Source organism: Alosa pseudoharengus, unplaced genomic scaffold (genome assembly GCF_046254945.1).
Source record: "Alosa pseudoharengus isolate Yale_2024_CS ecotype anadromous, Long Island Sound unplaced genomic scaffold, YU_APseudo_1.1 YU_APseudo_1.1_scf_8, whole genome shotgun sequence".
In the NCBI taxonomy this organism is placed as follows: Eukaryota; Metazoa; Chordata; class Actinopteri; order Clupeiformes; family Clupeidae; genus Alosa; species Alosa pseudoharengus.
This window is the reverse complement of record NW_027468870.1, coordinates 39,871,129-39,885,206: the sequence shown is the minus strand read 5'-3', so window position 1 is coordinate 39,885,206 and position 14,078 is coordinate 39,871,129. Positions and strand designations below refer to the sequence as shown.

General features: G+C 41.0%; 1 protein-coding gene across 1 annotated transcript in view; it reads right to left on the bottom strand.

The window, feature by feature from the left end:
- The window catches only part of LOC143112743 (glutamate receptor 4-like), a 203,983-nt gene extending 201,058 nt beyond the window's left edge, over positions 1 to 2,925 (bottom strand). Inside the window, exons 1-2 of the mRNA XM_076275008.1 lie at positions 2,895 to 2,925; positions 2,199 to 2,357 (exon numbers count right to left, since the gene is read on the bottom strand). Of these exons, the coding sequence (XP_076131123.1) occupies positions 2,199 to 2,357; positions 2,895 to 2,925 (190 nt within the window). The remainder of the gene's footprint in view (positions 1 to 2,198; positions 2,358 to 2,894) is intronic.
- Between the last annotated feature and the right edge of the window lie 11,153 nt (positions 2,926 to 14,078).

The window sequence follows — 14,078 nt, the reverse complement described above, 5'->3', positions numbered from 1 at the left end:
AATGTTAGCCCAGAATAGGTTGAAGGTTAGTGAACGTGTGCAACAGGTTCATCATCATTTCGTCCCCTTAGAATTATAGGGTTCTATCTACATTCTGAGCAGTTCTGAGATATTGAGCTTCAAAGTCTTTGAATTCCATAGAGTTATACTGATAAGCGGAACAAACCTCTTTAGATATAATGTCCAAATATGCATAAAACTACAAGAAACACCTCACCTCATCTTCTTAAGGTGTCACAGAATATGTCAATATGTCAGAAGAATATGTCAATAACTCAATTTTGACAAAAATGTCAGATAGAACCTTATAATTCTAAGGAGACGTATTGATCCAAGTTCAGATAAATTATATAACATGATGTGCATATAAAAAAAACGTAAATCGATGTCAGGTTTATCAGTCCCTGTTCTTGGTGGCATCCTAGTCAAACGAGTCACGGTTCCATGTGCTGTGCTTCTCCCCTAACGTTAGTTCATATCCTAATCATTCTTGAGCTGTGCGGGCCAACAGTAGCCTAGCTAAAACCCAAATACTGTAAGTGCAAGATATGCCAGCCTATTTCAATGAAATCAGTACTCATATAGTATCTCGTTTCCCAGCTTCTAATACAGACCCATGTGAACCATATTTATACATTTTTGTCAGTGAAAGACTTTGAGACTATGAGTGACTAGGCCTATATGGCTGTCTATAGAAAACATGAATATATAATTCTTAATGGATCATATATCATTTGAAAGAGCTATTTCTAATCTTTAAACTGAAAGAAACTTACAATTGACACTTTTCATTAGCTTTTTAGTTATTCTTGGTTATTTGCATTGTTTCTCAAATTGACCTTTTCTCTTGGAATTCCCAGGAATCTGGAGCATTGTTGTACAATTCTATTGGGGTATAAAATTAACCTTAAAACACATTTGTATGGTGAACATTTTGATGTGACAAAAACACACCAGATTTCAGATTACAGACATAGGAATTACTATTCCCTCTCATGTCTTCATTTGTTTTGCCAAAAGCCTAAATACACTGACATTAGGCTACTTCAGAATGGTTACAACCAAGCATTCAGCAGGAACTGTATGTGAGTCATTTCTTGTAAAATACACAACATTTTACTTTTGTGGCTCACTTTTTTTGCACACTGTCTTTTTAGTATAGTTGCATTTAATGCATAGCCATTTAACAACATTGTGTTTAGTTAAATAATCAGTCAATTTAAATTGGCGTGAACAATGTTATTCTGTGAAAGAGCACAGAAATTAGATGAGATTACACACTTCTGAGGCAGATGTTTACACCAAAGATCTAGGTGCACTTTGCTCAGAACTCTTTTGATCAGACACCCAAAGAAGATGTTGGACCGCCCTTGAAGACGCCAAGGCTTCGCGCATGGTGGTAGTCAGACCACATTCATTTTATGTGATTTATCCTTGTTAGAGCCCACATTGTCCAACTATCAAATTATGACCCAATGTGCTCATTTAAAGTAGCATACAATGAATTTCAAAACACATTTATTATTTTTGTCCTCAGTAGGCCTATAAATTAAATCCAGGTAAAGCTGTTGTAAAATCTGTTCAAAATCTGTAGGCATAATAACATTTTAAAATCTCTTTAGCAAATGAGAAGTTGTTATTTACAGTATGCATACAGATTGTCATGTTTCACAGGTAGCAGTGAATGAAGTAGGCTATAAAAAAAAGCATTACATGTCTTTGCACAATGTATCCTGCTTGCACACATAGTCCTGCATGTAAAGGCACTGCAGTATTTTACAGCTAAAAGTGCTAGCCTATGACAATGTGACTGAATCTGTGTCACTAAAAAGCCTCAGGTCTCAAGCCACACAGACATCAGCACAGGACGAAGGGGATGTTCCATGATGATGCAGTGAATCACTATCAGATTTTCAACTTCACAACGTGGAAATATGCAAGATAAATACAACTAGGCCTACCTGTCCAAACACTTGAACCATTAATTTACATAAAATAATATTAAGCTATCTGAACAGGCGAGCGCGCGTATGTGTGTGTGTGCGTGTGCGTGTGCGCGCGCGCATGCATGTGTGTGTTTTGCCTGCCAGTGTAAAGCATCAATATGCTGACATCTACACACATCACACAATTACCAAACCCAACAAGACAACTTGTTCGACATCTCATGCTGTGACAAGCACTCAAGTTTTACTTACAGGCATTGGTTACGGCGAAGCTGTTGGCTGTCTCAATATTGTCCACGTGAGGCACGAGATTAAAAGGAGCCTCAGATGCGTTAGGGCTGGTGTTATGCAGGAAAATAGCTAAACGGAAAGCAGTGTATTCCTGATCGGTGTTTCTGATGAACAGCCCGCCTGCAGAGGGAGAGGAGGAGGGTTACACATATGACACATGTGAAATTAACTAAAACAACACATATGCCTGCAAACATATTCGAAAAATTTCGATAAAATGAAAATAAATGCATTGTAAAACGCAATCGGCAGTTAGGCCTGACAGTCGAGGGAATGACAAAAATAGTCGAATGAAACGGGCCTGAACAAAATAGTCGATGGACGGTTGCAGAGGAATGTGAGATGCCTATAAACGACCGCAAACCGTTTAACTTGTGGAGATTTGCTCAATTACGTTAGAATAATGTTGCCCACTTTCCGAATAGTGAAAGCAAAATCCGAAGGATTTTCAGTATTTATCAATAAGCCTACAAACATCAGCGGTAAACTTTAAAGACGTTACTACTTTGCTAGGCAAAGCATCCTGTCAGTAGCCAGTGTGACACTTTAAGCAGCCTACCCTAAACGTAGCCTACATGAAAACGATCGCACAGAACGCGCACCTTCACAATTTATTAGCAAGGCTATTTCGTCTTTGATTCGTAGCTTGCTACTTACCAATCTGAACGCTGCTTGGGAAAGGGCCCATTGTAATTCCGCAAATGCCAGAAAATATAACAAAAAATTGGTTGAAGGAAATCCTCATTTTGATTAATAAAAACTATGAAGATACATTGAGGAAAATGGCAATAGGGGGGAAATGGAGGAAGAAAATAATACTAGCCTATAAATTAGCAGTACATTCTTGATATTTTGTTCCCTATGGATTTCCCCCCGCAATGCCATGAGCCTTCGTTCCACTCTGCCCAGCGGTAGACCGCATGCAGAGATGGGAAATGAGTCGACTTTTAAAAAGGAATCGATTCTCAGTTTTAGCATGGCGTTTTGGAGTCGATTCCACTATCCAATTCATTCAACTGCTTTGACTGAATAAACCTTGCCGCTAGCAGTTATCTGTCCAATGATATGGAAGTTAGGCCTGTACTGTAACAGCCCATAGAGAAAAATACCATATCCATATGCAGCTTGAACATATTCCAGTATAAGTACATCTATGTTAAATAAATACAGTATATTTCCATGTATTTAATATATGTTATATTTCAATATCATATTTTCAATATATTTAAAAATATGAGTAAATATTCAATATTGGCCTTTTTTTTTTTTTCTGCATATAATTAAATATATTTAAATACATTACGCTAAGAAGCGTGATCACATGACCCTTGATGACAATGCTGATCACATCATCTATATATTTCAGACATTTTCTTTAGTTCATATTCCAGCATGGTTTGATATTTTCAGTATTTATCAATAAATATTTCACTATATATTGTGTTTATTTATTAACCATATCAGTATAAAGAGGAATAAACACACAACTGTTATCTTTTATTCTATTTCATTAAAAATCTCAATTTTTGTTTTTGTCATGGAACATCAGTTCTGTCACTTTTTGGCATTTATTGCCTGGCCCAGCAATCTGGAGAATCGCTTCAGGGTGGCCTCTGAATAAGACAGAACATACAAAAATAGAACATGCAAAATATTAGTGACACAAATACAGATGCTAAAGTGCAGAAACACTGTTGTGTATTAATCAGAGAGAAATATATTCATTATACTGCAATGATAATTGGAGAGAAATATAATAAACTCACCAATTATGACCTCAGTCCTCTCAGGGTCTAGGCATTTCCTCTGTTCCCCCTCTACTTGCCTCCTAAAATATGAGCACAATCAATTATGTCCTCGAATACAGTTTTACAGTTTACTAACACAGAAACACTGCATGAAAAGTGTCATTTTCATCCCCGTAAACGCTAGGAAATCTCCCTAATTTTCGGCAGTTAATGACAATTTACAGCCTGCAAACGTCGCATTTGTCTGTGCCACATATGGTCGGACAATAGTTGTCATATATGTGATAGTAATTATGCAGATCATGAAATACTAAAAAAATATGAACAACTTAACATGAATTTCAAAACGTATGAAATATAAATATATGACATGAAGCCATCTTTTCAGTGTGTTGGGGCGATCGTGTAAAGTCTATGATCTCCACTGGTGTGGTGGGGGGCTCCCAATTTAAATAAAATCAAGAAAGTATCCAAATTCTTGATTATTATCAGTATTGAAAAAAATAATTGTGAGTGACACTTACACCAAAAGTATTCTTATACCCACACCCAGGGCCTGAAGTTAACTTTTTTGGCCACCAGCCACTGTGGCAGGTGAATTTTGAAATCCACCTGCCACAGTGTTTTTTTACCAGCCAAAATTATTTTGTGCCCAAAATAAAGGTGAACGACTCAGAAAATGCATAAGAATGGTTCTTGAACTTGTACAGAATACACATTACAGTACTCAAGTAAAAGTAAAAAATTACTTTGTTAATAAATTACTCAAGTAGGCCTAACAAGTTACTTTTTTGTAGGCCTACATTTTTATATTTTTGATGGACCTTTAAAGGGATACAAAAGTATCCTTTATGCCTATTTGCTTTTCTCCTCCTCTGTAGGCTAATCATATAGTGAAAACATATTTTAAAAGCCCAATTCAAATATATTTTATTTAATATACTTTGTTATAGCCAGAATAAGCATTACGTGGCTATGGATTGAAAAGCAGTCTTCCAATACAGTGCAGCTGATTCTTCTGCTTTGCATTGCTAGAAGTCTGGTTATAACTCCACCATACAGACAATGTAACCTAAAAACAATGGCTATATTATGGGTAGACCTATATTTAGGCTATAATAGCCTAGGCATATGCACTCGGGCAGAGCGACAGAGGCTATCTGTTTTCTCAGCCGACCGTCTCATGTCATGTCCTGCAACATTGAGGCTACATAAATGAATGCTAGGCTTTTTCTAACTTGTATGCTCGATTTCCAGTGCATTTGATTTGCTTGTAAATTAAGTTGTAGGCCTACTTTCCTTGTCCAATGTGATTGTTGAACGATGCTGGCCAGAAATGAATATACGTGAAAGTTTCCGTGTCATGTCATAGCCTACCTCTAGTCTCGTTGCTACTCTGGCAGCCTCACCAGAAGATGCAGCAACTGTACGTTATTGTGTTAACTGAGCTGTTAGCTAGGCCAGGCATTACTTTTATAATCGTGGGCTAACGCATTCTGAAGCCCTGTTTCTTTTCTCCTGGGAGAGGTGCGCTTTTCCCTCTTCGAGATACTTTCTCCAATAATAAACTTGTACTCGTAATGTAAGGCAATTGAAATGTAGCGGAGTAAAAGAGTAGATTATTGGCTCAAAAATGTACTTGAGTAAGAGTAGACGTAGGCTACCGTTTTGAAAAAGGAAAGTCGTTTGCCGTACCTCGAAAAAAAAAAAGTAACGCGTTAGGCTACTACCCACCCCTGCAAATGGGTTTGATCTCGCTTTCTCCGAGCCTACAAACGGCAATCTGGACAGTGCATCTCCTTGCTCAGTGTTGTGTTGTCTTATTGGCTACCCGCCAACGTGGCAGGTACATTGACAGTTTCACCCGCCAATCACAAAAGTTACCCGCATTTGGCGTGTGGGCGGGTGCCAATTTCATGCCCTGCCCACACCCATTCCCCACTAGCCTGGGTTTTCCCATGCTGCCTTACGCGCACGATTTTATTCACATAAAAAGTGCTAGATTATCAAATTTAAAAAAAGGGTGGAATGTCCGCACACTTCATCAGGATTTTTTACATTCCACCCTTTTTTTTATTTAAAAAGGACCACCTACTCACAGCAAAGGCTAACTTGGTCCTGAGCAACAAACCTACTGACCTAGAGAACCATTGTCACCATGTCACCAAGAGGAAGCACACACGATGCTACGGGCTGTAGTACTCGAGTCCGGTCTTGGACTCGAGTCCGGACTCGAGACCGTTTTTCTATGGTCTCGGACTTGTCTCGGACTCGCTAGTATTTGGACTTGGTCTTGTCTCGGTCTCGGCCACTGGTCTTGCCAAATATGGCTTTTGGTCTCGACCGAGTCCAGGTGTCTTTAGGGCCTTCAAAATGAACGTGTTAATTGCCGCGATTCATTTTGAAATACATAATGCGTTACAAAATATTAACGCAATAGTGTTTACCTTTGTGGGGGGCTGATGTCACGTAACGGAAGCCGCAAAACCTAAAACCGCAAGTCTGAGAGTTTATTTTACTGTCTGTGGAGTTAGCTGAAGATGAAGAGGAACCAACATTTAGCCAATAAATAGTAGCTTTACTGCAAACTGCTTTTCACTCTTGTTAGATAACGTTTACAATGGCAAAATGCAACAGCAACAGTTACATAAAGATGATACTTTTCGGGTCCTCTCCATTAAGATCCAACTTGAACATATGCTAGGCTACTCCATTTAATTGAGAGCGCGTCTGAGCGCACACAAGAGGGAGAGAAAACGATTGGCAGGCTCCAGCTGGCTTGTCGTTGTTGATGATAATTGATATCTCCTTTTTAATATAAGAAACTTATAAAAGGAAGGCAACAAAGACGAGGTTAGAGGAGATTGCGGATTTATCCGATTTCCACTACTGACCAGTTATAAACTGTGAGAGCCAGGGCACTTTGACATGTAGGCTGTTGTCTTTGCCTTTGTGTAATGGAACTGGTGAGTCTTGAAGTCTTCAATAATTTGTTTACATGTAGCACATAGTAAGCCGATTGAAACACATTCCACTCAGCTAGCTAGGTGACTGCTCAGGCTCATCATTCACTTTTAATTGCAAACAGAAAATGTCTAGCTAGCATCATGTCATTACATATAAGTATTAAGTATATATACTCTTTTGATCCCGTGAGGGAAATTTGCATTTATCCCAATCCATGAATTAGTGAAACACACTCAGCACACAGTGAACAGTGAGGTGAAGCACACACTAATCCCGGCGCAGTGAGCTGCCTGCAACAACAGCGGCGCTCGGGGAGCAGTTTAGTTGCCTAGCTCAAGGGCACTTCAGCCGTGGCCTACCGGTCGGGGTTCAAACCGGCAACCCTCCGGTTGCAAGTCCGAAGCGCTAACCAGTATGCCACGGCTGCCCCACAATGCTTCTATTTCCAAAGGAATGAAAGCTGTTTATACCAACTTAATATCATGCTTATCATTGTTAATATTGTACAATACATGTGGTACAAACAATAGAGCTTGTGGACTAGCTATAGGCTATATTTCAATGGAGCTGGTAAAAAAAAGATCATTATGAGAACGTGGCCACAATGGAATGCTTTATGAATGAATACTTTAAAACACAATTACTGTGTCAGTATTATCATTTAAATAATATAAAAGTGTGTTTACCTTTGTGGTTACTCATTAATTTTGTGATTTATGTTGTATTTAATATGCCATTTAAGAAACTTTAGTCTTTAGGAACTTTTTAATTGCGGTTAATCGAGATTTATTCATTTCAAAATATATATTTTTAATCGTTTGACAGCCCTATAATAATATTGGAGAAGGGGAATGGCTACACTTACAAATCCTGTGTGTTCACACCGTTTTTGCTTTTAGATAATAATAATAATAACCCAAAATGATCATCTTGATACTGTCATGCATAAGACTTTTTTTCCTATCCTGGACTCGGTCTTGACTAGGACTCGAACCTTTTTGGACTCGGTCTTGTCTTGGACTCGAACCTCTTTGGACTCGGTCTTGACTTGGTCTCGACTAGTCCTGGTCTTGGACTTGGACTCGACAAAGGTGGTCTTGACTACAGCCCTCATGCTGTGGTCTTGACTACAGCCCAACGTCATGCTGCCAAACAGGGCCACACCAAGGCTTACCTAAGGACAGTAGATGGTTGTGCTGGCCATCAATCTGTTCCAGGAGTTAGGCCTCTCAGAGCTGTGAATTGGATTTGGATCAGGGAAGGCATATATACAGATGTTCCAATCCACCACATCACAGAAATGCTGGGACCTCAAAAATGCCAAGCACTGCCCCTCTTCCACACATTCACAGGATGTAACGTTGTATCACCTCTCTAACATCACATGTGATGAAGACAATGGAGCGACTCGTCTTAGGTATGCTCAGACCCCAGGTACGCCATGCACTAGACCCGTTACAGTTTGCATACCAGGAGAAAGTGGGCGTGGACGATGCCATCACTTATCTTCTACACAGGACACATTCTCACCTGGACAAGGGGAAAAGTGCTGTGAGAATCATGTTCTTTGATTTCTCAAGTGCTTTTAACACCATCCAACCCCTCAGACTGGGAGACAAGCTCTTGCAGATGGGTGTGAACGCTCACCTGGTAACCTGGATCACAGATTACCTGACAGAGCGACCACAGTTCATCAGACTGAAGAACTGTCTCTCTGACACTGTGATCAGCAGCACCGGAGCGCCACAGGGAACTGTGCTCTCTCCAGTCCTGTTCACCTTGTACATGTCACGTGGGTCTATCAGCTTGGTTTACCCGTGACCAGGCAAACAATCTAATAAGCAGCAGGGAATGTGGTAGACAGGCGAATGATACCAAGACAAAGGATTTACTCTTATTATTTTGTCAATTTATTAATCAGTTATGTTCTAGGCAGAAAATATTAAAACATCACAAGTGGATTTTAGTACAATTCATGTAATGGCCGTCACAAATTCCTAAAACAGTCTTCACGTAAAAGCAATCCAGAGTCAATACCGCATCTAGCCACTAAGAGCGCTGTACTCCTTCCAGCCACCACACCAGCACAGTGAAGCGCAGAGCAAACGATCCCGCTTCCCAAACAGCTGACGGCAGAGAATGTCTAATAAGGGGAGAACCTTCACTCTCGGAACTCTTCCGGTGTGGTACTGCATCTAGGGGCGCTCGCGGGCGAGTCCAGAATGAATGGAGGTCTATGGAGCTGTACCCCTCAAAATCCACTTTTCCCGGGATATAATTTTTTTTCAAGTAATTTGAATATTGTATTCGAAAGGGGAGACAAAGACAATACACTTGGTTGAGTATTATATTTTTTAAAGTCACTTAATTGTTCTAAAAAGCCTTTCAAACGTGTCAATGACGTCATTCATTAGCATGATCATAGCATAGCATAGCATCAATGCTAGCGTGTTATGGGCAACAACGACCCAACCTGTAAGAAAACGAAAGGACATGACTCCCGGATTATTTCACTTTTGATTGATAATCCATATCCATTTTGCGAAAAATAAAATAAAATCTGAGGGTTTCAGTTGTTAAATAGGTGAAAACAATAAATGTAGCCATGTAGCTCCATAGGACCCCATGTATTTTGGACTCGCCCGCGATCGCCATCTAGGTGAACTCTGGTGAACTGCAGCCAAATTCGGTTTGTATGGGATTAATAGAGAGTGGGGAGGCTCTCCGTAGACGGGCTCTGCTGACGGTCAGGTTGACCACGGCTAGCAGCTACAAGCTAGCGGCCAAAGTTCAAACACCCACCAACAACGAGCGCAGTGTGGCAGCGACAGATACAGCGGCAGGAGCAGTAGTAAGAGCCGAGCAGCAGCAAGCAGAGCAAGCAGGAGTTCCGTCCCCCAACGGAATAGGCAAGCAGGCAGCAAGCAGAGCAGGCAGCAAGCGGTACAGCAGGGTAGCCTACCGTCCTTCCGTATGGCTCGTCCTCCGTCGGTAGAGGTTCCAGCCGCGCTGTAACACAGAAACAGCTCGGCAGTAGGCAGCACAACCAGCGGCTAGCATGAATCTAATAAACAACAAAGCTAATAGTGACTTACAAAGTCTGTGGCCCGGAGATGTGACGAACGCTCGACCCTCTAGTACAGCAGCCGGATATTCCGATCGCGGCCTCTCATCCGCGTTCTAGGATCAACGTGAAGGGAACGATACTGTCAATCTGAGTTTCTCTGCCGCTGTTGCTGCTACATCCATCAACTTGATGCTGTCGCCTTCTCTGGAGCATCCCTGGTCAGGGGATAAAGTAGGAAAGCACCCTCCCCCAACACACCTGTCCCAAATCTCATTTAACCAGCCACCCGCCAGGATTGGCTGAAAGTTAAGGGTCCATTATCCCTCATTATCAGTCAACATTGGGAGAACCAGGGAGGGGTAATACACAGCACACAAGAACACACGGGTGAATTGACAAAGCACACAAATAAAAGCACAGCAAAATAATTCTTAAACAACCAAAATATTCACACACGTGACATACACATCTGCTACACTGAGTCATGCCACATGCAGAAGTTTTCTGACGATACTGCAATTGTGGGGTGTATCAGGAACGGGCAGGAGGAGGAGTATACAGTAGGAGCCTGGTGGAGGACTTTGTGCAATGGTGCAAACTCAATCATCTCCAACTCAACACTTCAAAGACCAAGGAGATGGTGGTGGATTTCCGCAGGTCTAAGCCCACTCTGCTACCAGTCTCTATTGATGGGGTCAATGTTGAGGAGGTAAGCACCTACAAGTACCTGGGTCTCCACCTGGACAATAAACTGGACTGGTCAGCCAACACTGACGCACTCTACAAGAAAGGGCAGAGCAGGCTGTACTTCCTGATGAGGCTGCGCTCCTTCAATGTGTGCAGCAAGCTCCTCAGGATGTTCTACCAGTCTGTTGTTGCCAGCGCCCTCTTCTATGCAGTGATATGCTGGGGAGGAAGCACAAAGAAGAAGGATGCTGGGCGACTTGACAGGCTGGTAAGGAAAGCTGACTCTGTAGTGGGAGCTGAACTGGAGTGCATCACTTCAATATCTGACAAAAGGACCCTGAACAAACTGATCAACATCTTGGACGATGAGTGTCATCCACTCCACAGCACTGTTAAGCAGAAGAGCCTAATCAGCTGGAGACTTCGCTCACTGCCTTGCACAGCAGACAGACTGAGGAAGTCATTCATCCCCAGGGCCATTGAACTGTTCAATGCATCACTTAAGGGAAGAGGAGAAATAGACTTCTCCGCATAGTCTGTCTGCCTCTTCACCACCTCCATGTCTTGAACTGTCTGTCCACTAGCCACTTTACCATTGTCTTCTGCCTCACTGTTTGCGTGCTTTATTAGCACATATGCACAACCCCTCCCTCCATGCCACAGCCGAACTGTGACCACACTTATACCTTTCTTAATATAGTTATTTATACATAGATATATAGACTTTATTTTTGCACTGTTGCACTGTTTGTTTGACTTACTCGTTTGACTTACTCATTTGCACCATCACCATGACACTCATTGACAAAGAGCACCGTACCTTACTTTATGCACAGAGGACCACAGGCTCAGTCCCTGCTTCAGTGATTGATTGATTAATCACTCACTATGTGGATACTGTTTTTTAGAATTGATTTAGATTAAAGGAATTATCCGGAGTAAAATGCACTTTAGATCAATTTACGGATGATTGGCATCATCCGTAAATTGTACCTTTCCGGAAATGTTGCCATCTATGTTGCCATCTTTGCTGCCATCTTTAGGGGAAAGTCCGTAGGAGTCGATTGCTGAAATTCACAATTTCGTCGCCGTTTAAAAAAAAAAAAAAAAAATAGTCCAGTCCATACAACTTAATTTCAATTTCAAAAGAAATACTGGACTATGTTTTTTTTTTTTTAAACGGCGACGAAATTGTGAATTTCCAGAGCGTGTTACTCCCATACTTGGCAATCGACTCCTATGGACTTTCCCCTAAAGATGGCAGCAAAGATGGCAACATTTCCGGAAAGGTACTGGCTTAATGAAATTCATTCTGGACTCTCTATCCGACCACATAAAGACCTCGGGATACTTCGGTTTGGCTTTAGGGACCCTCTACTCACTACCACGTAAGTGTAATGTTGTTTGGAACTGTAGAAGAGGTATAAAAATAGCGTTTTGTAGCGGCGAAATAATATGCCCTTCCACGCTAACAAATTTTGACTAAAAACGGTAAAATCGAACTTTCTCAAAACACATCCGAATGACATGATTTTGATGTCAACTCAACGTGTGTACTCCCAATCATCCAAAATTGATCTAAAGTGCATTTTACTCCGGATAATTCCTTTAAGTTTTATTTAGTATAATTTGTATTTTAGTATATTTAGTATATTCTTTATCTTCTACAGTCCTTATTGCTCAGTTGTGTTTTTTATATTATATACTTTTAATTACTTTTTCTGCTGTTAGTGAATGTGTGTGTGTATGTTGTCTGTATGCTACTGTGACCTTGAATTTCCCCTAGGGATCAATAAAGTATCTTATCTATCTATCTATCTATCTATCTATCAGCAATGAATGGAATTGGCAAAAAAACTACATGGAATGCGTGGGCAGCTTACCCAGAAGTCACCGACACCCTCATTGTGATCACCCAAGACCCAACCAGCCTCATACTGGAATCAGTGCACATGCGAGTTCTCGAACGCTGGACTGTACTCATGTATAGTAAGAGCTATGGTGTCGAGTCAGTCAATGAAGCCCAGAAGCTTCTTTTCACTCATGGACTCAAGTCGCTGGATTCAATCCCCCCGACCCAGCATGCCTTTTTCCAGCATGGGAAGCGTGCCCTGCACAATGCAGCTTTTGTCTAGAAGCAGTCCTTCTCCAAAGGTGTGAGTGGGGTTTGGAATGGAAAGACAGAACCAAAGGCTGAGTGCCATATTGGACAGATCTGGAAGATGTCAGCAAGGGATGCTCACTCCTCCTCAACTGTGGCTTTGTGGTTGCCTGTAAGGGCAACTATAATAATAATAATAATAATAATAATAATAATAATAATAATAAGCTTTATTTGTATAGCACCTTTCATACACAGAATGCAGCTCAAAGTGCTTTACATTTGAAGCATGTAACACAATAATAGTCAGTCAGTCATTATCAATCACTTTTCTTCATTGCTGGGGCAGTTTATGATCCACTCAGCAACATATCAAACATATAGAAAATAACATGTCATAAGACTGGCAGCCTTAACCCTTTACCCCCCATAAGCACGCCATATGGCAACAGTGGCAAGGAAAAACTCCCATATTCCAGGAAGAAACCTTGAGCAGAACCTGACTTAATAGGAGGAGCCCATCTGCTTCTGGCTGGCTGCGCCCTCCAATGGCAGCAGATGTAGAATAATCTGAAAAAGTAGTCTACAGGATAAGATGAGTTAACTAAAAGCTTTCCTGTACAGGTATGTTTTCAGATCTTTTAAAAAAATATTTACTGAACTCGCCTGCTTGATGTACAGAGGCAGGGTGTTCCATAGTTTTGGGGCATAATGGATAAAAGCAGCTTCTCCACTTTGCTTGTGGAGCACTTTGGGTACGATTAAAAGATTAGAATTGGATGATCTAAGTTTCCTTTGTGGTTGATAAGATATTAAAAGCTCATAGATATATGCTGCTAGGTGCTATGGCATTCAGAGCTTTGTAAGTAATTAACCTTAAAATCAATTCTATAGGAAATATAGGGAGCCAGTGCAGTTCAGCCAACACAGGTTCTCTCTCTGATGTGTTCTCTCTTCTTGGTCTTAGTTAAAAGTCTAGCCGCAGAGTTCTGTATGAGTGCCAATTTCTTTAGATGTTTTTTGGGAAGACCAGTGAAAAGTGCATTGCAGTAGTCTAACCTGCTAGTGATAAAGGCATGAATTAGTTTTTCTGCATCTTGTTGAGTTAAAAAGGGCCGCACTTTGGCAATGTTTCTCAGGTGGAAATAGGCTGTCTGAGTAACGTTACTAAGATGACACCGAGGCTTGTTACTTTTGGGTTGACCTGGTGCGCCCAGATTACTAAGAACAATGTCTCGCTTTAGTTTTGGTCCAACTAAAAGTACCTCATC